General features: G+C 40.0%; 1 protein-coding gene across 1 annotated transcript in view; it reads left to right on the forward strand.

Moving 5' to 3' along the window:
* The first annotated feature begins 2691 nt into the window (after window positions 1-2691).
* The window catches only part of SNX7 (sorting nexin 7), a 101004-nt gene continuing 81039 nt past the window's right edge, over window positions 2692-22656 (forward strand). Inside the window, exon 1 of the mRNA XM_082686480.1 lies at window positions 2692-2951. Coding sequence (XP_082542606.1) covers window positions 2712-2951 — 240 coding nt within the window. The 5' untranslated portion in view covers window positions 2692-2711. The remainder of the gene's footprint in view (window positions 2952-22656) is intronic.

A 22656-nucleotide genomic window follows, 5' to 3' on the forward strand; every position in this document is an offset into this window, starting at 1 on the left:
AGTTTTTCCCAACAAGATCATCCATGAACTCACTAACTGGTTGCTTTCCCCTCAGATTTTACACATAACATTTTTTTCTAATCAATTAAATTACTGTCCAGCAAAAAAATCAAAGCTGTTGGGTAATATCCAAGGGGTGACCTTGGATGAATCCCATTACCAGAAACAGCTAACTTTATGGATGGCTGAATGTAATATTAAAGACTTGATTATGGCCTTCGGAGATCCCAACTGGAAAGGATGAGAGATAGGAAGGTTTTTGACAAGATGTATGTTCTAAGAAACAAAATTTAATATATGATACTATTTATCCTATAATCAGAAAAAGAGTCTAGGAACCAAGGGACAGGACTGGGTAGGCTTCCTCTTAATATTACACCTGTACTTAAAATTTTGAAGCATGCTGGTTGATAGGCTTTGGTACCCAAATAAGAATTCTCCCACTAAAGAACCCAGTGATGATCCCATTTAATGGGAAGTGTAGACTGTTGTGTGGCAGTTTGGGATTTTTCACGCCATTGAATAAGCAGGCATGGCATGCTGGTAATTAAATTCAAAACTTTAGTCTGTAAGTTGCAAAATATCAACAGGATTGTAGAACTGGAGGAGGAATAGACATATTAGACTTGGAGCTGTACCAGTCATGGATAGGTTTGGTTTTTCTTCCTTTGGGGAGTTAAGGACTATTCTCCCAAGTGCTTGAGGCATAACTGAACTATATTCTGCAGGAATGGACATGGGTGGGGGGAGAAAGTACATAAAGAAATATGATATTAATGTTAGGCAGTCAAAGGAGTGAATTCTGGTGGTAGGGATTTTTTTCGTTCTTTTTTTCCTTCTGACCAGCATCAATATGGCCTTTCTATGTTTAGAAAATTCTTTGCCTTAGAAATCTCTGTGGGATTTGGCCAGGTGCACCAAGCAGATCTTTCCTCCGGGCTTTTGATACTAGAACTATTAACACTGGAGAGAGGACTGTGGGGCATTTTTGTGGAAGTAATAGCAGAGGTGCTTCTCTGTGGCATCCAGGGATCAGCAACGGTGGCAGCAGGGTCTGCACATGAGTTCTGTGGCATAGTTTTGGCTGTGATCCAACCTGTGTAGTCCCAGTTTGTTCTGCCCATTTTCTGAGCCAGTCTTTATGCTTTCTGGCAATTGTGTGAGTCATGGTATCCTTAAGCATTTCCTGGTTCAGACTGCAGTTAAAAAACCTTGAATCTCTCACTGGCCAGAATGAACTTAGCGAGGAAATAAATAGTCTTTTAATAACTTGTATTCCTTTTAGACATTAGCACAGAGCCTTTTTAAGCAAGTATATCTGATACTGTGGCTTATTAATAAATAATGTGATCCTCAACCTTAAAATGTGAGAGTTTGCTAAGAAATATAAGGCATTTACATGCAATAAATACAATCTATAAAACGACATAAAATTAAATGCTAAATTGGGAACAGGCAGTGTTAATTTGGAAAGTCTTCTAGAAAGAGATGGGACTCTTTATTTGTTAATTCCTGAAGGATGAGTAGGAGATGGTATTCTGGGAACCAAAAAGTATAGGAAGACTATATTCACTGGGCAGCTGACCAGCCTGACTTATGAAGTGCATATGTGAACTGAAAGCAATGGGAGGTACATCTGAATGGTTAAGAGGTAACATAATATTAAGGCCATGTCCTCTAATCAGAAGTAGAGAAAAGCTCTATTTCCGCAAATATTAAATGTATCTATCTTTCAATTTTATTAGAACTCTAAACATTGGGTTAAATATTTTGCCAGGAGTCAAGTCTGACTTAGCCTCCTCCCTGCCTACGGGCAAACTTACTAGACATTCTTTCCAGGACCGATGAAGAAATGAGCTGGCTGGGACTTAGAGGAGTTAAATAATAAAACATGAAGATAGTCCCCAAATATATCAATTTGGGTTCAATTTTCCTTTTTTTTTTTTAAACTTATTTTTTGAAAAAAATATAATAAGCAGTGAAAAACTAATTACAGCTTGGCATTGGCCGTACAAAGTTTGAAGATTATTTCTTGGTGGCCAGGACCCGTCCTGCTCGCTGTCCTCGACTCTTAGACACATTTCTGCTCATTAACTTGAGGAAGACGTCCAGAAGTACAGGCACATTTGAAAGTGGCTGAAAATAGTTTTTAAATACAACTTCCTTGGCTTGACAGTGAGATGACCACACAGTCCGGTCCCTGGGTCAAAAATCAATTACAAAAACAGAAGGGAGCTTTTCAAGTCTTTTATTTTTGCATTAGCCTTGGTAAAAAGACGGACTCCAAAACCACAACCAAGAAGAAAAACAACCATTTAAAATACGGGAAATACAGTACTGGCTTTTTCTCTCGGCGGGATGGGTCGGCTGCCTTCCAGCCTGCTTGTGGATCCCCCCGAAGTTGACGGTTCGCTCGGTCGCTTCTGCCCAGACCCCCCGCCCCCGCGGAAACCCACGCTCGGCCGACCCCGAGCCAGGGCAGGAGAGGACGCCCTCCTCCTACCTCCGCGCGCTCGGCTTTCCTCCCCCGGACAGCGGCCCTTTCCCCACCCTCGCCAGGGCCCACGAGCCCCACTCCCCGCGTCTCCAGCAGGCCGCGAGCCAGGTGGGGACGAGGCGGCCCCGCGCTGGCCCCGCCAGTTCCGCGTCTGCGCAGCGGGCGAGGGGCTGGAGAGGGGCCGGCCGGGGAGGTGCAGGATGCGCGGGAGCCAATGGGCACGCTCGGGGGAGCCGGGCTGGCAGCCGCGGCGGGCCGGGCGCGCACTGTCGGGATGGAGGGCGACCGCCTGGCATCTCAGGCGCGCTCCTCCGGCCTCCCGGCGGGGGGCGCCACGGGGGAGAGCCCGGGGGTCGACGCCCCCCTCCTGGGCGGCAGCGGCTCTTCCGCCCTGCTGCAGGCCGAAGTGCTGGATCTGGACGAGGACGAGGACGACCTGGAGGTGTTCAGTAAGGTGAGGGCGGCGGCGGAGGCGGCGCGTCCCGGGAAAGTTCCAAGTCAACTCCGGGAGTTGGCACCTTGGTGCGGCGGCCGCCCCCAGCGCGCCCGGCCGGCCCCGGCGGAGGCTCGGAGCTGGAGGTGGGTGGGGTCTCCGCGGCCACCCAACCCGGGCAGGCAGCTCGCCGCACTCCGGGCTGCGTCCCGACCGGGCCGGGAACCGCGGGCGCGCCCGCCTCTGCACTTTGACCTTCCATTCCGCACGGCCGTGGCTTTGTGGAGTCGGCAAAGTTGTGATTTTGTCCGCTGTTTTCTCTTTCTCCTTTCCTGTCTGACGCGGACACCTCATCCGGACAGTTTCCAAGCGCGGGAGGCGGTGGCCCGAGAGTGCCCCTCCCTAGCCGCTTCTTTTCGAACGCAGCCAGCCCAGAATTCGGGGAGAGAGATCACCCTAGTCTAGAGAAATTACTCCTGATTTAGTGGTACTGATTGTGGGTTTAAGACTGAACTGATTGACACCGGAGGTGTGAGCCTTGCGCCCAGTGAGACCAGGTGGCAAGGAAGTCCCCTCTTCAAGAGCAAACGGGTCCTATGTCCGGCAGGAAGCTCCTCGGCCGCGGTGTTGAGGATTTTTTCAGTGATCTATTGGTCCCCAACCCACCGCCAGCCGCTTTCGTTTTCCTTTCCCCGGGAAAATCCGGGACCAAAGGGCCCTCCTAACTTGCAGTAGAGTTGGAGAGAAATTCACTCGGGTTTAGTGGTAGACTTGTGGTGCCTGTAGACTGGTGGTTGTGATTTCTTTTTGGAAAAGGAAAATACCTTTCTTAGAGGGCTGTTAAAATGTCAACCCAGTTTTTTTTTTTTTTTATCATTGCTGCTGGTAGAACACTCCAGATGAGAACAATGTATTAGTTACTAAGAAGCCTGTGCAGTGGTTAAATGTTACCTTGAGGTGTTAGGGAAAGCGATCTTCCTAACTAGTGCTATTTTCTGGGAGAGTAAACAGGAGTTACAAAGTGAACAAGCATACTGTGACCCCGGAGAGGAGTGTGTAAAACTCCTTTCTCCCTTTAGGGTTAAATGAAATGGTAGGCGCAATCAGATTCTCGATGTTCAGACAGAGTAACAGTTTTGTGCTCTTGAGAAAGTTATTTGACCTTTCAATGTGTTTAAATTGTTAAACAATGGAATTATTTTATGTTCACTTGTAAAAAAATTAACACTGCCGTTTTATATTCCACACATACTTTATGTTCAGATCCGGGACAATTGGCCTATCCTTCACGTTGCCTTCTAAGATACCATTAGTCTTTGCATATTAGTGTAGGGTTCTGTGTTGTGAAACTTCCAGCATGGGGGAGGGAGATGGTTGGCTGGGAGTGGCAGCTGTGTATCAGAATCATCTAGGATTGTTTCAACCCAGTCCTGCTCTTTGTCCTTCCCCAGATTCTAAGAGTCCCAGTTCCCTCTTAAGAATCCTGGTCTTAATGAGCTCCTGCCCAGAGGCAGATCTAAGATGAAGCTCGTGGAATGGGAGCTTCAGATGTTTATGGGCTTAGGCCTCTGGAAATGTTGAGAGTTACTGGGAATTGTGGATGTTCTAGGTGGGCAGGGAATGGCAGATCGCAACCAGAAGCATTTCTAAGTTAGCATTTCTGGTTAATTGCCTAAAGCTATGTCAGAAGAAAGGCATCTAGATCTCCAAGGCTTAGAAGAGTTGTTGAGATTTCTTTTCTCATTCTAAATTGGCATTTGTTTTTCTATTTGATTTTGTTTTGTAAGTTTGGATTCTTTTTAAAAGTATGTCAACTTCAGCTCCTTACACCATACACCTGGATCTACCCCACCTGTTCGTGCTTTATACCTACCTGTGTTAGACACTTGGAAAAAAGTTAAGAACCACGTTTATAGAGACTGGCCATGTAGATTAAGGTATATATGTAATGTTGATTAAGTCTGAAAAGGGTACTTGGAAAAATTTTAAGTTAGCTGCCTGCTTATAAGTTGAGTTTTACAACTATTAACCACAGTTAGTTAGACAAGCAGATTTAAGAAAGTCCTCTCCATTTGGCCTGCTCTCTCTACCACGCCCTTTCTAGCCTGCTGCTCTGTAGAACTTTCCCACTGACCCACAGTTTACCCAGGAGTACCTGAAACAATTACTTCTAAAGGATACTATTGCTACCCTCTAATACTTTCAGATCAACTACTTTAATATTCAGGCTAACATTTGTCTTATTCCCTTAGATTATTTCTGAATGTCTATCATCATAATCCCCTCCAGAAGCTTTTTAAAGAGTAGAATCTTTGGCTTATTATTAATTCTTTTCTTCCTACAGTATCTTATAAGTGCATGGCAAATACATGTGAAATACTTTTATGTAAGATATTGCACTGAGTGTCTGGGAAAAAAAAAAGACATGATTCAGTTCTTGCTGTCAATCTTGGAGTCCAGGTGGAAGATGTGACAGAAACTCTAAATGGCAATATAAATCAGGAGAGATGCAAAACAAAACAAAGTATTGTTTGGAGTTTTCAGGGAATCCAGTAGGAGGAAAATGATACCAAATCTCAGGAGACTGTAGGGAATGCAAAGGATATTGATTAAAAGAGTAAATATAGATGTTGGAAGGTAGGGGAACATGACCAATGATTCAAAAACAGAAAAAAGAAAAAGGAAAAAAATTATAACAGTAGTGTAAGAATAGTGTTAGGACCGGGCCAAAATGTGGCTTGCAAAAAATTTAGAGAAGAGAGTCTGGTTTCTATTTAAAAAAAAAAAAAAAAAAAGGAAAAAAGTTCTTTTTTGAAAATAATATGTTAAAATAAAATAAATAGTCTTTATTTATTTTTTTAAAAGATTTTATTTATTTATTTGACAGACAGAGATCACAAGTAGGCAGAGAGACAGGCGGAGAGAGAGGGGGAAGCAGGCTCCCCGCTGAGCAGGGAGCCCAATGTGGGGGTCGATCCCAGGACTCTGAGATCATGACCTGAGCCGAAGGCAGAGGCTTAACCCACTGAGCCTCCCAGGCACCCTAGTCTTTATTTTTATTAAATACTGTAATGTGTAGAAGGAGTAGCAACTGAAACGTAGCAAAGGTAACTAGGTCACAGTCAAGCAGTACAGTACCTATCTGGTACTGGGTAAATGACAGATCCTGTTATTGGTCTTTTTAGAAGGTATTCAAGACCATAAAATGAGATCTGTATCATCTAGTATAAACAAATGATTTACAGATATAATTAACCTCCTCACCACTAGTCATGTTTGAAGGGATAGGGATTGTAGGCATGGTGCAACAAAACTAAGAAAAATAATTCTTTTTTTAATATAATGGACAAAAAAGTTCTGGAAGGTATAGGCAGGCTTAATTTCAATCTTCAGCAAAACTATCAAACCTATAAACTATTTAGTATTTTGTTTATAAACACTATGAAAAGAAAGAGGTAATCTGGTTTTGTAACAATGATAGAAAATAGTATGGTGATCAGTCAGAAATATAACAACAAGTATGTTTATTTGAACAATGTTTTTGAATCATTTTTGTGAAAAAGGTTATTTTCAAAAGAATAATAGAATTTAGTTGTTGAGATAGCCAGCTTTTATATATATTGATCTCTGTCAATCTTGACATTATGATAGAGGGACATAATTGTACTATTCAACAATTATGTCAGATACTTAGTAGAAGTATTGGAAGTTTAGTTATTAATCTTTCATATTTGTTCCCTTCACGGTCTCTGTTGGGTTCCTATTGTGTGTCTGTATCAGTCATGGCCCTGTTAAGAATCAGAATTCTCTATGATGACTTAAATGAAGAGTATTTAATGAAGAACTTCTTTTTTTTTAAAATTTTTTTATTTTTTAATTTTTTTTAAAGATTTTATTTATTTATTTGAAAGACAGAGATCACAAGTAGGCAGAGAGGCAGGCAGAGAGAGAGAGAGGGAAGCAGGCTTCCTGCGGAGCAGGGAGCCCGATGCAGGGCTCGATCCCAGGACCCTGAGATTATGACCCGAGCCGAAGGCTGCAGCCCAAACCACTGAGCCACCCAGGCGCCCCTAATGAAGAACTTCTTAACAGGATTTGGGACAGGGTTCAGGAACAAACAAGGTATACCGAACTACTGAGAAACTTGCAGAGGCAAAAAAGCCATTGGCACCCAGAGTTTAGTGGGAAGAGAGTGTAACTGTATTACAGTGTTGCTGGAATCCAGGGAGAACTGGACCTGTAGAGAAGGGGCCAGCACTTCCACGGGAGCTGTACATACAGAGGGGTGTCTGTAGAGGAGTACCCCTGCCAGAAACGTGGTGCCAGAGGAAGAAAGAAATCGTATATTCCCTGAGCTCCTCTTCTGCTGCTCTTGGGTCTCCTGCTTGTTACCCCCTCCCACCCACCCACCCAAAGCAGCTCAGGTGATGTCATCCACAGTGAGAGGAGATGGTGGGAGCTGGGAGATTGGGGATAAAAAGACTAACTAGCACAATACATAGTACAAAAGTGTGGCAAGTAGCTTTGGATAAAGATAGACACATCTCTATCTCCTGTCGCATATGCTCTTCTATACAGTGACCTGCCGCCTTCCTAACTAGAGGTGGGATCTCTTCCCCCTCCTTGAATCTGGCTGGGGTTGTGACTGCCTAACCAGTAAGTCTGGTGGAAGTGCAGCTTCCAGGGCCGGATGATCAAAGGCCGCCGTGCAGGCTGTGCTTTGCCCAGTGGGACACTGTACTGTTCGGAGCTGATAGGTAAGAAATGTCTGTTTGAAATCCTGGCTCCGCTGCTTCGTGGCTTTGTTTCCTTGGGCAAATTACTTAACCTTTCAATGCCTCAGATTCTTCATCTGTAAAATGAGGGCAGATAATAAATATGAGAATTAAATGAGTTACTGTATGTAAAGAGCTTGTGAATAGTTGGTGGCCTTTAGCAAACACTCTTGACTGTTGATAGCTGTACACAGGTGCCTACTGCAGCAGCCACTAGCCACATGAAGCTTTTGAGTGTGACATAGGCACACACATGTGTATACATACGTGTCTAATGTGTGCATGTATGAATATGTATGTATGTATATGTTGTGTGTGAGTATATAGTATGCAAGCATCTATGAATGTATGTGAATATTTGTGTGTATATGCCCAACTGTCCAACTCACTTAAAATCTAGAATGTGGGATTCCAGCAGTCAGGTCATGTGTTCTCCTTTCCCCATCCATATCCTGATTCTGCCTCAGTGGGTTTTATTTGGACGGTTAAAAAAAGTGGAACCCATAAAGCAAAGTAAAGTAGGCCTGATCTAGGACGTTTATATTCTTTCCACTAGAGGTTCCACCATTTACCATCATAGCCCTCTTATATGTTAAGTACTCTTACATTCCTTCCAGAGGAGGAGGTGGAGTGAAGTAGAAAGAAAATAAAAAATCCTCAAGTTCTCCTTATGAGAGAGCATAGATGGTCGACAATAGAATTTAAATAAATAATGAAATTTCAAAGTAAGTTTAGGGAGACCTTGTATGGGACCATTATATGCATAAACATTCCTAACGGTTTTCAGGGACTGAAAGATCAGTGTACACAAATGACGTGATACTGAATCTAAATTAGCATCATATTTTCAAGGTCATGTGAAATATTAATTGTACTGTACTCTGAATTCTCCATGCCACTCCCAAAGTTTCATCCCTGTATGAAACTCTCTGTATTTTATTTTATTTTAAAAATGTGTTTATTTATTTTAGAGAGAGAGAAAGAGTGAGCATATATGCACAAGCAGGAGGGGCAGAGGGAGAAGGGAACAAAGAGCCAGATATGGGGCTCAATCCCATGAGCCCCTAGACCATGACCTGAGCCAAAACCAAGAGTTAGAACCCAACCCACTGTGCCACCCAGGCACCCTGCGTCCTCTGTATTTTAAAGGGGAATCAATTATATCAGAAAATGTCAAAGGGATGTCTCAGCTGCCAATGCTAGTCCCTTGCTATTGATTCTTTGGAATGCTGTGTTGAGATTGAGCCTGAGATCTTGTCTGAGCTCAGCAGAAAGAGGGCTTGGATCCATCTACACTGCCCTGGAAACAGTCTTGCCACACATTTGCCCTTGTGAGGGAGAATAAACAAAGGGGTTTCACTGATGATATGTTTTGGCAACCATGACATATGAAGAAAGGCTGGGGAAACGCAAAAAGTAGTTTGGCTCAGAAAAGACTTGGGTTAATTCTTTATGAAGAGCTGTTATGATCTAGGTTGATTAGATGGTTGTAGTTTTGAAGGATGGAACTAGAATTGCTAGGTCAAAAAAATGAGGAGACAAGTTTTGGGTCAGTTTATGGAAGAATTTTCTAAGTGAAGGTTCCAAAAGGGAAAGGATTACTCAGCATGGTCATGAATTCTGTCACTAAAAATGTTTGAGCATGAGCCGGATGACTGACTGTCCCAGAGGAGAGAAGGGTGTGGCGATCGGACTGTCCCTTTGCACTATTAAGAGGCTATTACAAGCAGAATTTTAACTTATGCTAAATTTAACTACAATAGTAGTGGGAAGTCTTAATTAGATGGTCCTACTTGTCTCTTCACCTTAATTCCCAAATCACATTATCTTCTGCCATTCCCTAGTTTTTATACTTCTCTTCCCACATTGGTTATGGTTTCCGTTTACATCTCTGCTGATGTGACAACTCCTTAGAAAGCCAGGATAAAATGCTTAGTGTTACTTTCTGTTTATTCCTTCCACTCACTCTCCATGTGTCCGACATACCTAAGAAGTCCCCATCAGTTTACCTTCTTGGTATCTTCACTATCCATGCCTTCTTTCTGTTCCCAGAACAGAAAGTTGTTTTACAGTTACTACTGAGAACCATTAAAATAGTCTCATAATAGTCTCATAAAGTCTCAGTCTTCTTATCTTCTGCCTCTAGTCTATCCCATATGCTCACAACCACACTGACGTTTCCAGAGCACACAGTTCTAATCATATGGTCGCATTTTGCATTCAAGACACATGATCAGGCTACCTGCAGCTCTCCTGCCTCACCACTCTGTCGTCCGCAACCTTGGTCGACTGAGTCCGAGTCTTTGAGTCTGTTGTATCACCCGGGAGCTCACTAGCAACGCAGTCTCAGAACCCACTTCCCAGATATAATGAATCAATCTGTATTGTATGTTACCAGGAGTCTGCATTGATTTGTTTGCACCTTACAGTTTGGAAGTACCATTCTAGAAGTACTGATCTAGGTTGGTTCACTTGTCACTACATGAGCTTGCTTCGAATTTTTCTACCTCTGTGTAGTTATTGTTGGGTTGACAAAGCAAATTCCTTTCTATTCCTTATGGCCTAATGTAAAACTGCCTCTTACCTAAGAGCGTCTTCATTCTTCAGCTAGAATTAATTTCTCCACTCTGTGCTCCCCATAATGCTGTTCTGAATCTTGTAATACTTACTACATTACCTTATGAATAGGTGTTTATTTCTCATCTTGATTGCTTGTCTATCTCCAATAGAGGAAACTTCTTGATGGTAGGAGAGTAGGAACTTTAAATATTTATAGGATAAATGTGTTATTGAGTGATATGGCCTATGATTTTTTTCTTGTGTATAGACCCAATTATTATGGTAATTTGCTAATGATCTGTTTTCAGTAAATTCAATTTGTATTGTGTTGGTCCTTCCAATCAGGATACTAAACCAAATAGAATTAAAACAAATTGGTCTTAATAAATGGTGAGTAAATGTTATTGCTAGATGACACAGGGCTATGTTGAATGTCAACCCTGGACAAAATCTCCTTTTTGAATTTTATTAGAAGAAATAAATGCAAAGCAAACCAAAACAAAGCAAGAACAAAACAACAACAAAACCCCCTCGAAGCCCCAAGGGAATCACTTAAGAACCTATTTTACTAGGAAAAAATAACTTTTAGAGCTAATAGCACCTATCTCAATCAAAAAGCTTGGTTGCAAGCAATGGAAACTAATTACAGCAGGAAAGGAATGAAATGGTGCATATTAGGTACTCGCAGAGTAGATGTGCAGGCTGGACATGGCGGGGCAGAAAGGGATAAACATTAACAGAAACTGTAGCCAATGTTGTATTTGGAAAGGGGATTGGATGTTGTATAGTGAAAAGAAAAATAAAATCCATGAGAACCTTTACGAAAGTTTTTTATGCAGGCAACAGTATATATTTACTGATCTGTGACAATGGGGAATATTATTAAAATGTTTTGGGAAAATGATGTCAAAGGGCACCAGATTTGAACATAATATACTCTAAAAAATGTTTTATTGAGTTTTAAAGGTGCAATTTTATTTCTGCATCCTTGAGGTTCTGATAGAATGCTCTAGTATTAACTCTTAACTGGTAACCTCCTACATTTTTACAAATGGCCAGTGTGATCAAAAAGAAACACAGATTCAATAGCTGTGTGGTTGTAGTGTTCAAAATTTATTTTATTTTAATATTTATTTGTATCCCACACTTTCCAAACAGGATATAAGACTAAAAGTTAAAGTAAACTTTCATAGTTATTCATTTTAGGAATGTATATTAAAGTTTTCTCAGTAAACAAGTAAAAATTTATATACTTGAAGGATTTTCTGTTTTAAATGGAATATTTTATTAACTGACACTGTATATACCAATCATGCTAGATAACACAGTATTGTTACCTATAATATTAATAAAAAAGGATAGTCAGGAAATCAAATTTAGTAACAAATACTGACATAAAAATCAGTAAAATGCACAGAACAGAGGGTTCTGTGCCAGTTAAAACCAATAGTTTTTAAAATTAAAACTGAAATAATTATATGTATGCTTATATATATGTTTTTTATTTTGAAAATGCTATGGTATGGAATACTCTTTTTTACTTTTTAAAGTAACTTCACTGAGGTATAATTTATATACTATACACTTCACCCAGAAGTGATTTTTTTAATTAAATTTACTGAGTGGCATAACCATCCCTGTAAACAAGTTTGGGAACATTTTTATATCCCCCCCAAAATCCATCACGTCATTTATAATTAGTCTCTGTTTTCACTCTCAGCCATGGACAACCTCTAATCTGTTATTTCTGTCTCTACAAATTTGCCTTTTCAGGAAATTTCATATAAATGGAATCAGACAATATGTGGTCTTTTGTGTCTGGTTTCTTTCATTTAATTAACATAATATTTTTAGGTTCATTTTTCCTGTAATTTTATTATTTTTTAGTCATGGCTCTAATTTTTTGGTATAAGAAATAGTTTTTATTTTGAAATGAAAAACAGAGCTTAATCATTTGAAATGAAATGTTAGGAATAGAAATCCTGTTTAATATTGAAATGAAAACCTTATTACATGTGATCAAAAACAAATGGTAAACTCTTTGGATAAGAATCTTCAAAATTGGGGAAAAAAATCCCTAATTTGTTCTTCTGCACTAACTTTGAGAAAGTTGTGTGTGTGTGTGTGTGTGTGTGTGTGTGTGTTCGTACACACATATATAAATATATATTTAATCTAATTGAACATCGAATAATATTTTCATCAGCTTTCACTAATTATGCTGTAATATAAGCAACAAGATCTCAGTGACTTACCTACAATAAAGGCTTATTTCTTTTTCATGAATCTGTCAACTGTAACTGAGCTATGAGTGTGTTCCATGTTTTGAGTCTCTTTCACATGTCTTCTTCATTCTGGGATCAAGACAGAAGGAAAGACCCCTAACTGGGACGTGTGATTCCTCTGGCAGAGGGAAAAAAAATAGGAGCACTGGTGAAAACAGGTAATGGCTCCCAAATCTGCCCAGACACATGCCATTATCCAAACTAAGTCACTGAGCAAATCCATTGCGGTGGGAAGCTATTTTCCTTCCAGAAGGAGGCACTGAAAGTTACCTGGCATTTAACCAGGAGATATAATCCTCTCCTAGGGAGACAGAGGGCCACTGGGAATCATCATACCATCTCCCACAGTGGTCTTGTGGCAAAGCTAGAGGCAAATGACAGGGTAGACCTCTCTGAATAAGGAAAAACACGTTTTTTTTCTTCCCTATAGGGTATTGAATACAAAAAAGAAAAGTTTTCACTAGGTAAGGAGCATAACTAAGACAAATTCTGACACAGTAAATGGTAAAGTGAGTATTTTGTTGTTTATACCTTCACCAAAGCCTGTATTTGTTCCCACCACTTACCACCTTTCTGGTCACTCCAACTTTCTGAGTCCTTTCCTGTCATAGGCCTCATTGATTCTCCAGACTGGATTCCTTTTCTCTCAGTGTCTTTTCATCACTGGCTCCTCTTTTTTTTTTTTTTTTTTTTTTGTAAGATTTTTAAAAATTTATTTAACAGAGAGGCACAACAAGAAAGGGAACACAAGCAGAGGGAGTGGGAGATGGAGAAGCAGGCTTCCTGTTAAGCAGAGAGCCCAATGTGAGGCTCGATCCTAGGACCCTAACATCATGACCTGAGCCGAAGGCAGAGGCTTAACCACTGAGCCACTCAGGTGCTTCTGCCTCCTTTTCAATATTACCTCCTGAAAGACACGTTCCCTGACAGCTTTATCAATTCTTTCTCCCTTCCTTAACCTTTAATCCCAGGAATCCCCCCCACAACACACACACTTTTATTTTAGAATTTATAAACTTGTTTATTAATACTTACTCAAATGTGGGATTTTCCTGCTTCATTCTCTATGTTTACTTGTTTATTATCTCCAACCCTCCCACTTAACTAAAGTATAAGCTTCTTAAGAGCCAGGAAGCATGCCATCTTGGCTGCTGTTTAGCCTCAACCAGTGCCTGACACATGGTTGACATTCAGTGAACATTTGGAAAATGCAGTAAATCTACACTGGGTGCTTTTTGTGTGTGCATTGGCTGGTGGTGATGGTAGTGGTGATTGGGTCTTGGCTCTACCAGTTGAGATAAGTGATTTGCGGAGAATTATTATGATCCCCATGCTACAAGTTTATCTATAAGATACAGATGATGATGATTGCACTTATTTCCCATCATGTTGTTGGCAGGATTAAATGAAGTAATGTAAGTGTATAGTGCTAAGGCACAGTTTCTGTCCCTTAGAAAATTTCAGTATTTGCCATTATTAAGATTAATGTTTTTAAGTTTAGGCTCATCCATTTTGCAATTTGTAATGAGATGGTCAGAGACTCACAAATATATTTGTTACTATATGGTTTTTACTTATTATAGAGAGTGCTACCAGAATTGGGGTATTGTCTCTTAAATGCTATATTATAGGCTTGCTCATTTTATTGTTCTTTCCTCTATTGCAGGCTTTGCCAATACTGTATTTTTTACCAATTGAAAATTTGTAGTAGCCCTGTGTCAAGCAGCTCTCTTGGCACCATTTTCCTAACAGTATTTGCTTACTTTGTGCCTCTGTGTCACATTTTGAAAATCCTTGCAATATTTCAAACTTTTTAAGCATTATTATATGTTACTAACCTATCATCAGTGATTTTTGATGTTATTATTGTAATTTGTTTTGGGGTTCCAGGAACAACACTCGTATGAGATGGGGAACTTAATACATAAATGTTGTGCGTGTTCTGGCTGCTCCACTGACTGGTCATTCCCCTATCACTCTCCCTTTCCTTGAGCCCCCCTATTTCCTGAGATGCATCAATATTGAAATTAGGCCAATGAATAACCCTACAGTAGCCTCTAAGTGTTAAAGTGAAAAGAAGAGGCATATGTCTCTCATTTTAAATGAAAAGCTAGAAATGATTAAGCTTAACAAAGAAGCATGTCAAAAGTGAAGATATTCCAAAACCTATGCCTCTTGCACCAAACAGCCAACCTCTGAATGCAAAGGAGAAGTTCTTAAAGGAAATTTAAAGTCCTACTCCAGTAAGCATATAAATGATAAAAAATGAAACAGTCTTATTACTGATATGAAGAGAATTTTAGTGGTCTAAAGAGGAGATTAAACCAGCCACAATATTCCCTTAACCCCAAGCCTAAGCCAGAGCCAGGCCCTAACTCTTCAGTTCTCTGAAGGCTGAGAGATGTGAGGAAGAGGAAGCTGCAGGAGAAAAGCTAGAACCTAGCAGAGGTTGGTTAGTGAGGTTTAAAGAAAGAAACCATCTCCGTCATATAAACGTGCAAGGTGAAGCCACAGGTGCTAATGGAGATGCCGCAACAAGGTATCTGCAGGGTCTAGCTCAGCTCATTAATAAAGGTGGCTACACTGAACAACTATTTTCAATGTAGAAGAAACAGGTTGTTATTGTTTTTTTTTTTTTAAGATTTTATTTATTTATTTGAGAGAGAGCATGAGAGAGGAGAAGGTCAGAGGGAGAAGCAGACTCCCCGTTGAGCTGGGAGCCCAATGTGGGACTCAATCCCGGGACTCCAGGATCATGACCTGAGCTGAAGGCAGTTGCTTAACCAACTGAGCCACCCAGGTACCCCAGAAGAAACAGTTTTCTATTGAAAGAAGATCCTACTATGACATTCATAGCTAGACCGAAGTCAACACCTGGCTTCAAAGATCCAAAGGACAGGCTGACTCTGCTGTTAGGGGCTCGTGCAGCTGGTGACTTTATAAGTCGAAGCCAATGCTCATTTACCATTCTGAAAATCCTAGAACCCATAAGAATTACAAATCTACTCTGCCTGTGCCCCATAAATGGAACAACAGAGCCCGGATGACGAGACATCTGTTTACAACCTGGTTTACCCAATATTTTAAGCCCACTATTGAGACCTCCTTCTCAGAAAAAATATTCTTTTCAAAATATGACTGCTCACTGACAATGTACCTGGTCACCCAGGAGCTCTGATGGAGATGGATAATGGGATTACTGTTGTTCTCACACCTGCTAACACAACATCCATCTTGCAGCCTGTGGATCAACAAGTGATTTCTACTCCTTAAGCCTTATAATTTAGGAAATACATTTCATAAGGCTGTAGCTGCCATGGTGATGTATCTGATGGATCTGGGGGCCAAGTAAGTCAAAAACCTTCTGAGAAGGAATGCCATTAAGAACATTCATGGTCCATGGGAAGAGGTCACAATGTCAACATGAACAGGAGTCTGGAAGAAATTGATCCCAGCCCTCATGGGTGAGTTGGCGGTCTCAGGACTCCAGTGGCGGCAGAACAGCAGATGTGGTGGAAATAGCGAGAGGACTAGAAGCAGCAGGGGAGCCTGAACATGTGACTGGATGGCTGCGATCTCCTGATCGAATGTTCATAGCTGAGGGGCTGCTTCTTACGGATGAGCAAAGACAGTGGTTTCCTGAGCTGGACTCTACTCCCGGTGAAGGTGCTGTGAAGAAGGTTGAAATAACAACAGAAGATTTAGAATATGACACACACTTAGTTGATAAAAGCAGCAGCGGGCTTGAGAGGACTGACTCCCATTGTGAAAGAAGTTCTGCTGTGGGTAAAATGCTTCAAACAGCATCATACTCCGCAGAAAAATTGTTTGTTAAAGGAAGAGTCAATATTTGCAGTAAATTTCAGTGTTGTCTTATTTTAAGAAATTGTCACAGCCATTCCAGCTTCCAGCAGCCACCACCCTGGTCAGTCAGCAGCATCAACATTGAGGCAAAACCCTCTGCCAGCAAAAACATTACAACTCACTAAAAGCTCTGGTGATGGTCAGCATTTTTTAGCAAGGAAGTGTTTGGTAATTAAACTATATGGACTGTACATTTTCTAGACATAATTCTATTGCACACTCAGTAGACTACTGTTTAGTGTAAACATGACTTTTCTATGTATTGGGAAATCAAAAAATTCATTTGAGTCACTTTATTGCAATATTCCCTTTATTTGGGTTGTCTGGAACCAAACCCTCAATATCTCTAAAGTGTGCCTTGTGTGTGGATATAGCTCCCCAGTTAAATGACTCATGATATGTAGTATTTGTCATGTTATTTGAAAGTGCTAGAGGAAAAGAATATTCCTGGTACAGCTGTTTTAACTATCTACTAGCTTTCTTGATATATTATAAGTATATATTAAGGCTCTTAGGAATGCTTTTAATGTTGTTGGTGTGGCTGATATCAGGACAACTCAACCTTTTCCCTAGAAACCATCTACAAAGATGAAACTTTGATTAAGGAGGGTAGTTAAAATTTATTGTGTGTCAGAATCCATTTTAGTCATGCTTGTTAAAGTGTACAGTCAGTTTGCTGTACTCCGGAGGGACCATTTTTATTTATTTATCTATTTATTTTTAATTTTATTACATTCCTAAGTTGGGTCTGCAGTGTTGTCTGCCCATAGAACTTATTTTCAACTTCTTCAATTCTGGTCAGAGTAATTCTTTTTCCTGGTTTGCCCCTCTCCTACTTAGTCGTCACTGAATCTAGAATAGGTAGTTATTCTTCCTATTCTGGTTGATGTTCTGCCTATTCTGGTCTGGTTCGAACTGGCTGATACTGTGTTTAATATGTGTATTCAGTACCCCAAACTCATTTTGAGGCAAGTTTAGTAGACTTGTCATTTGTGGATTTAACATTGAGGCCTTTAAATATCTTTGGCATGCAGTAACATGACATATTCGTGAAGCATGCATAGAACTGTACCAGTGGTTTGGAGGACACACCATGTGGGAGCGTTACCTGTCTTTTAGCCTTAACATTTTACTTTTTATTTACCTGTCATAGCTTACATATGCAGTGATATTTACTAAGGTGAATAAAAACATTAATGTGTGTGTGTGTGTGTGTGTGTGTGTGTGTGTGTGTGTGTCTGAGTATTAAAAAGCCCTTAAAAGAATACAAATGCTAAAAATCTAGAACTTACTTACTTTTGCCTACCTACAAACTGTCAATGGAACTTTATTTTTATTTCTAAGTTTTATGAGAAGACTTTAAAAGAAAATTACTGGATAGTTTTCAGTAATCCAAAAATATAACCTTATCCTCTATGAGCACACCTTTTATAACTTTTTTTGTTAAGATTTTATTTATTTATTTGAGAGAGTGAGCGAGGAAGCTAGCACAAGAGAAGGGGGGAGGCATGTGCGAACGGGAGAAGCATACTTCTTGCTGAGCAGGGAGCCCGACACAAGGCTCCATTCCAGGACCTTGGGATCATGACCAGAGCTGAGGAGAAACACTTAACAGACTGAGCCCCCCAGGTGCTCCCCCTCCAAAGTTTTTAAGTGATTTTTTACTCTAGAGTATTTTCATACGTACAAAAAAATATACAGATCTTCCTTCACTTATGATGAGGTTACATCATATGATGGGATAAATTGAAAATATTGTGAGTTGAAATACATTGAATACAACTAACCTACCAAACATCATAACTAGCCTAGCCTACCTTAAACATGATCAGAATATTTACATTAGCCTACAGTTGGGCAAAATCATCTAACACAAAGCCTATTTTATAATAAAGTGGTGAATATCTCATTCACCTGAGATACTGAATTTGCTGAATATTGTCCTGAAAGTGAAAAACAGATTGATTTTTATGTGTAGAGCATGTGTTAAGTGTAAAGTGTCTTGGCTGTTTACCCTCATGATCTCATGGCTAACTGGAACACTACTGTCCAGCAGTATGAAAGAGTATTACGTTGCGTGTGTATCGCTGACCCAAGAGAAGATCAAAATTCAAAATCAAAGTATGGTTTCTACTGAAAGTGTGTCACTTTCTCACTATTGTGAAGTCAAAAATCATGAGTATTGCTATCTGGTTTAAAAAAAAATGTGGAGGGGGATTAGAAAATACTCAACAGGGTTGTGGTAAGGTTTACCTAAGATATGCATACAAAGTCTTCAAGCAGATGATGTATGTATCACATTTATTCCTCTTTTTTTTTTTTTTTTTATCCTCTCCTTAATCCTCTGTGATCCAAGGTGAGATCTGACCTTTCTGCCAGACTACAGAGACTTTTTCTTTTAATATACCATGTTTTGGGGGGAGGTGGACAGAGGGAAGTTTTCTGTCAGATAGAATGATGTGAAAAATTACATGATTAGTATATAGCTTTATAGTTCACAAAACCGGAGGTAGTCCAAGTACATTCAAGGCAACAAAGTTAGAAAATAGAAATGCTTGAAACAGAAAAATGGATGAATCAATTATCATATATGCATACAAGGGGATATATCCTACATAGCCCTGGAAATTATGTCAAATAAGATTAGAGTGTTGTATGCCCCTTTATAGAACATGACATGAGCTGGCTTTTCCCCCAATCACATTTTCAACAGTGTTCTGCAGAAGGCCTTTCTGATTTTTTATTATTATTATAAGCAGGCAGATTGGAAGGAGCTGTAAACCAAAACACAGCTGGTAAGTCTAAATTTAGGCCCATCAGGATGAGTATCCCTCATAACACAGTTTCTCAAACTCCTTCCACTTTAAGTTGCTTTTTTACCAGATGTCTCTTGGTGTGTGTGTTTCTTGCACATCAGCAAATTTTATTTGCGTGGCCTTTTCATGCCACTCTTCTGATTTATCACACTTCTCACATTGATTTTTTTCCCCTCTACTTGTAAAAAGAAAATAGCTGTTTGTGCACAGATGGTGGGTATGATTTAGTATTATAAGAGTAATTCATGTTATATTTATGAGATGTTTCCAAGTAGCCTTTTAGTGGGAAGTATTCAGGAAGGACACCTTTTAGAAAGGTCGTCTCTCACCTTTTAACCTGTTTCTTTTGGTGTTTATCTCCTGAGTACTCAAATATTGGCAGGCCGTTGTTTGTTTTAAAATTCAGGGATGTTTTTTTATTTATATCCATCGTAGAGCCTCGGAACCATCCAAGATCATTAAAGGAGGGAGGCAAAAGCATTTCTCAGAAATTACTGGAGCTGATTGTTAACCTGTAAGAAAATGAAGGAATGGAGGAGCAAGGATGCAATGCAGTAATCATATCATTCCCCCTTCCTACCATTCCACCCTTGCTTCCTTCCTTAAATTTTTATTGTGTGCAACTCTGTGTATAGAAATGCTGTCAGTGGGCGCCTGGGTGGTTCAGTGGGTGCCTGGGTGGGCGCTTGGGTGGCTCAGTGGGTTAAAGCCTCTGCCTTCAGCTCAGTTCCTGATGCCTGCGTCTTGGGATCAAGTCCCTGCATTGGGCTCTGCTCAGCGGGGGGCCTGCTTCCTCTTCTCTCCTGTCTCTCTGCTTACTTGTGATTTCTGTCAAATAAATTAAAAAAAAAAAAGAAAAGAAAGAAATGCTGTCAGTTTGCCAGGGCTACTGTAACAAAGGACCGTAGATAAGCGGTCTGAAACCAGAGACATTAATTTATCTTTTTCATAGCTCTGGAAGCTAGAAGTCTGAAGTGCATGTGTCAGTGGGGTTGGTTCTTTCCGAGAGCAGTGAGGAAGGAATCTGTTCCAGGCCCCTCCACCTGGCTTGTAGATGGCTGTCTTCTCCTCATGTTTCTCAACATTGTCTTTCCTCTATACATGTCTCTGTGTCTAACTTTGTTCTTTTTATAAAGACACCAGTGGGTCATGTTGCATAAGAGCCCACCCCAGTGGCCACATTTTGGCTTAATAAACCTCTGTAAAGACCCTATCTCCAAATAAGGTCACACTCTGAGGTATGAGGTGTTAGGTCTCTTCAACATATGAATTTTGGAAGGACAGAATTTAATCCATAACAAATGCTTATTCTAAACCAAATGTAGCAACAAGGAAAACTTACACTTAATTTGTAATTGGTTGTGTCAATAAATTTCAGTGTCATGCTAACACAATTCTAATGTCCATTTAACTAAGTAAAGTCATTTAAGAGGTTTCTCTCATGATGGATGTGTTGGTTTGGAATAAGGGTAGAGGACAAAGACTTCTTACAGTAATCTGGCTTCACTGTTACACATTATATATTATGTTTACATCTGGGCTTGAAACCATCCCAGGATTTTGGTGTGTGTGCCTGTGTGTCTTCACTATGCTAGCTATAAGGAGGGTATTCAATGTTATTTAAGAAGTAGAGATCTACCACACAGATCATTTCCCTTCTGCTTTAATCTCTTGAAGAAAGAAAATGAAATGGTGTCCTTTCATTGTCTAGAAGACCAGTAGATAATGGACATCTATCCAAATGCTAAGAATGAATGGACTTATAAATAAAGTTCAGGGAGGCGGGCAGGGAGAGAAAAAAGAGAGAACTAATGAGAGAAAGAAGCACACATTATTGTGGAGGTGAGACCTTTGTTTGGAAAGAACAAATTTTAATGATCCATTTCTCCTGAAAAGCATCCACCACAAAAGGTTAAATGGAGGGCTTTTTTGGTTAATTGCTTCTTTGGATCTTCTCAAACACTTATTTTCTTCTCTTATTCATGTCCAAATGTAAATCTTTTAAACATTGTCGTTATATTTTCTTTCCCCTTTTTTGAAGTGAATATAAAAGTCTTTGGATAGTCAGTTTTATTGAGGTTTTAAGAATGTTTTTGAGTGATTCATAGTAATTTAAATCCTTCTACTGAATCTTGGATGTTGCTAAATTTCAGCCTGTAATTTTCTTCCTTTGCTCGATATCGAAGCATATTTTTGACACCACACTATGCTCATTGGAATTGTGAGCTTTTGTAAATTCATGCAGATCTTTCCCGCTCTACAAAAGGATGCATTTTAAGCAGAAGAAATAGAATGCTAAATTATGTAGTAGGTATAAGAAGTGGGCTGTGGTGAGTTAAGAAGGTGACTACAAAGAATACCAAAGCACATGGTTGTGTGCAGTGTCAGGGAAATTTAAAGTACGCGTGCCTGTCAAATTAAAATTTGTCAGCTTAAAAAGCTACTACAAGACCCCTCCCCCATCTGAAAGTAGAGCATTCCTACGAAATCTTTTGTAAGCTGAGATGGATTAAAGCGAAGAAGCAGTTACCATTAATCTATATGGAAACAATTTTTAAGCCTTCCCAGACCCAAAACACAACCTCTCTTGGGCTTTTCTGGCACCTTAAGATGCATTTTGCTAATGGATGCACAAAATAAATGGAGATAAAGCACAGATGTTCACAGACACAGTTCAAGCGGTGGAGTTTGAGGCCCTGATGCTGAGTGTAGTTCCTGGGGAAGGAGCTTGGTGGCGCCACTCTTACTGCGTGGGGTGCACCCCGCCTTTCTCAGGGTTGGCTGCGGACGGAGCCTTCGCTGAGCACTGTTTTTGCTTTTCACCATTTTCCAGAAAAATGAAAATCTTTGGATTGCAAAAACAGATACTTAATGTAGTGAAGTGGCTGTACTATATACAATATATACTATACAGAGATATTTTTATACCTGCTGACTGCATATTTATTTGGAACCTCTAAATTACATTTTTAATGACTCCTTAGTGTTCCATTGTGTTAGCATTCCATAATTTATCTTGACAATCCAATTTCCATGTGATCCTAGGCATTTAAAAATTTCCTATTTAATTAAGCATCTTTGATCAATTAACAAAAAAAATCAAATGTTATCCAGGGTCATTTGCCCAAATGGCCCTAGACAATTATTTTAACTTATTACAGTAATTCTTGCTGCCTTTGAACATATGCACAGTGTTGACATTAACAATTTTAATATTTTTCTCAGTAAATGTTTATTTTAGAATCTGGAAATGCAGAAACTCATAGAAAAATACTAAACTCAACAACCATCCCAACACCTGAAATAACTTCTGTTAACTTTTTTGGTATAGCTTATAAGGTTGTATCCTCTGTCTCTCACGCTTTTTTTCTCTTACCCTCTCCGTCTTAAACGCACATAAACACACATACACACCCAAGAATCTAAT

The sequence above is a fragment of the Mustela nivalis genome (genome assembly GCF_964662115.1).
Source record: "Mustela nivalis genome assembly, chromosome: 10".
NCBI classification, from domain to species: Eukaryota; Metazoa; Chordata; class Mammalia; order Carnivora; family Mustelidae; genus Mustela; species Mustela nivalis.